The sequence below is a fragment of the Oxyura jamaicensis genome, unplaced genomic scaffold (genome assembly GCF_011077185.1).
Source record: "Oxyura jamaicensis isolate SHBP4307 breed ruddy duck unplaced genomic scaffold, BPBGC_Ojam_1.0 oxyUn_random_OJ66303, whole genome shotgun sequence".
NCBI classification, from domain to species: Eukaryota; Metazoa; Chordata; class Aves; order Anseriformes; family Anatidae; genus Oxyura; species Oxyura jamaicensis.
Window position 1 is genome coordinate 1 of NW_023308116.1, and position 1978 is coordinate 1978.

Sequence of the window (1978 nt, forward strand, 5' to 3'; positions counted from 1 at the left end):
TGGGGACGTGGGGACGGGGACGTGGGGACGGGGGCATGGGGACGGGGGCGTGGGGAAGGGCACCAGGGGGATGAAGTGGCCGTGGGGATGGGGACACGATGACAAGGACGCTGGGGCTGGGGATATGGTGATGAGATGGGCAGGGAGATGTGGGGATGGGAATGTGGGGACGGGGACATGGGGACGGGGACATGGGGACTGGGGGACGGGGACGTGGGGACGGGGATGTGGGGACGTGGGGACGGGACTTGTGGATAGGATGTGGGGTGGCCATGGGGACCGTGTGACAGGGCTGGCGGAAGCGCCTCTGAGCCCTGCACAGCCGGGGATGTCTGTGTGGGCCCAGCTGCTTTGCATGGGCGGCTGTGACACAGCTGCGTCCCCTGCCCCCCCCGGCTGCTGTGGGAACGCTCCCCACACCCGTGGGTGCCCGTGGCCGAAACCGGGGGTGCAGCGAGGGCTGGGGGACAACGCGGTGACGGCAGCCCCTGTGCCCCCGGCCTCTTCTCCCTCCCAGCCCAATTCCTCAGCCTCGCAGGTAAGTCCTCGAGCCCTCGGTGTCCCCAGTCCCTCGGTGTCCCCGAGCCCACGGTGTCCCCAAGCCCCCCATGTCCCCGGCACGCTGGTGTCTCCGTGTCCCCCCTGCAGGCGCCCAGCCCCCCCTACTGACGCTGGACCCCCCCTGGACGCCCCTGTTCAAGGGGCAGACGGTGACACTGACCTGCGGGACCCCCGACGAGCACGTCCCCATCGTGTGGAGCATCAACGGCAGGAGAGTGAGGGACAGAGCCAACCACCTCCAGCTCAACCTGCAGAACACCGGCCGCAGCAGCGTCCAGTGCCAGAGGTCCGGCTCCGAGTTCAGCCTCCGCATCGAGCTGAGCGTCTCTGACGGTGAGGGGCGGGGTGCCTGGCACCCGTGGGTGCTTGGCGGGGAGATGGGACACTCGGCTTCGCGGCCTTTGTCACCTCTCGTGCCATCGGCGCAGAGTGGGGGCAGCCCTGGGCACGCTGGGCATGACCCCCGTGCACGTGGGGCGTGTCCCCGTGCACACCAGTGAGTCCCCGGTGCGTACTGGGTGCACGTCCCTGCACACCGGTGCGTCCCTAACGCACACCGGTGCGTCCCCAGTGCACGCTGGGTGCATCCCCATGCACGTTGTGTGCATCCCCGTGCACGCCAGACCCACCCCGTGCACACTGGGTGCATCCCCAAGGCGCACTGGGTGCCCCCCCATGCACACTGGGTGCGTCCCCGTGCACACCAGCCCGTCCCCGCGCATCCTCCGTGCTCACCGGGTGCATCCCCGTGCACGTTGGGTGCCTCTCCGTGCACCCTGGGCGCATCCCCTACGCGCATCGGGTGCACACCCACGCGTCCCGGTGCCCACGCGTGTGTCCCAGCGTGACGCCGCTCTCCGCAGACTGGGTGGTGCTGCAGGTGCCGGTGCAGCCGGTGCTGGAGGGGGACGCGCTGGCGCTGCGGTGCCGGGGCTGGTGGAACAAGAGGCTGAGCAGCGTGAGCTTCTTCCACAACGGGGTGCTGCTGCCGGGGGGGGGGGACGAGGACGAGCTGCTGCTCGTCCCCGCGCAGCGGCACCACAGCGGCCGCTACCACTGCACGTACAAGAGTTTCCTGAGGACGTACGACTCCAAGCCAAACGAGGTCATCGTGCACGGTGAGCGCGGGCAGGGGGCAGCGGGGACGGGGGCACGGCAGCGGGGTCACCGTCCCTGCTCGGCCCCTTCCCAGAGCTCTTCTCAGTGCCGGAGCTGAGCGTGGACGGTCCCCGGGAGCGCCCCGAGGGCAGCGCCCTCACCCTGGCCTGCGTCACCCGTGGCAGCCCCCTGCGGCCCCGCGTCGCCCTGCGGCACCTCTTCTACCGGGACGGGGTGGTGGTGGCGGGGCCCCAGGGGTCCCCCCAGCACCTGCTGCGGGCGCTGGCGCTGCCCGACTCGGGCTCCTACGCCTGCGAGG

The 1978-nt window shown here is 70.9% G+C and overlaps 1 protein-coding gene across 1 annotated transcript; it reads left to right on the forward strand.

The window, feature by feature from the left end:
* Positions 1-517: 517 nt before the first annotated feature.
* LOC118159059 (Fc receptor-like B) lies at positions 518-1972 on the forward strand (the record flags this gene model as incomplete). The annotated part of the gene is made up of 4 exons (XM_035313699.1): positions 518-538; positions 649-894; positions 1425-1679; positions 1754-1972. Coding segments are annotated over 4 exons (741 nt in total), but the record flags the coding sequence as incomplete, so codon positions are not given.
* Between the last annotated feature and the right edge of the window lie 6 nt (positions 1973-1978).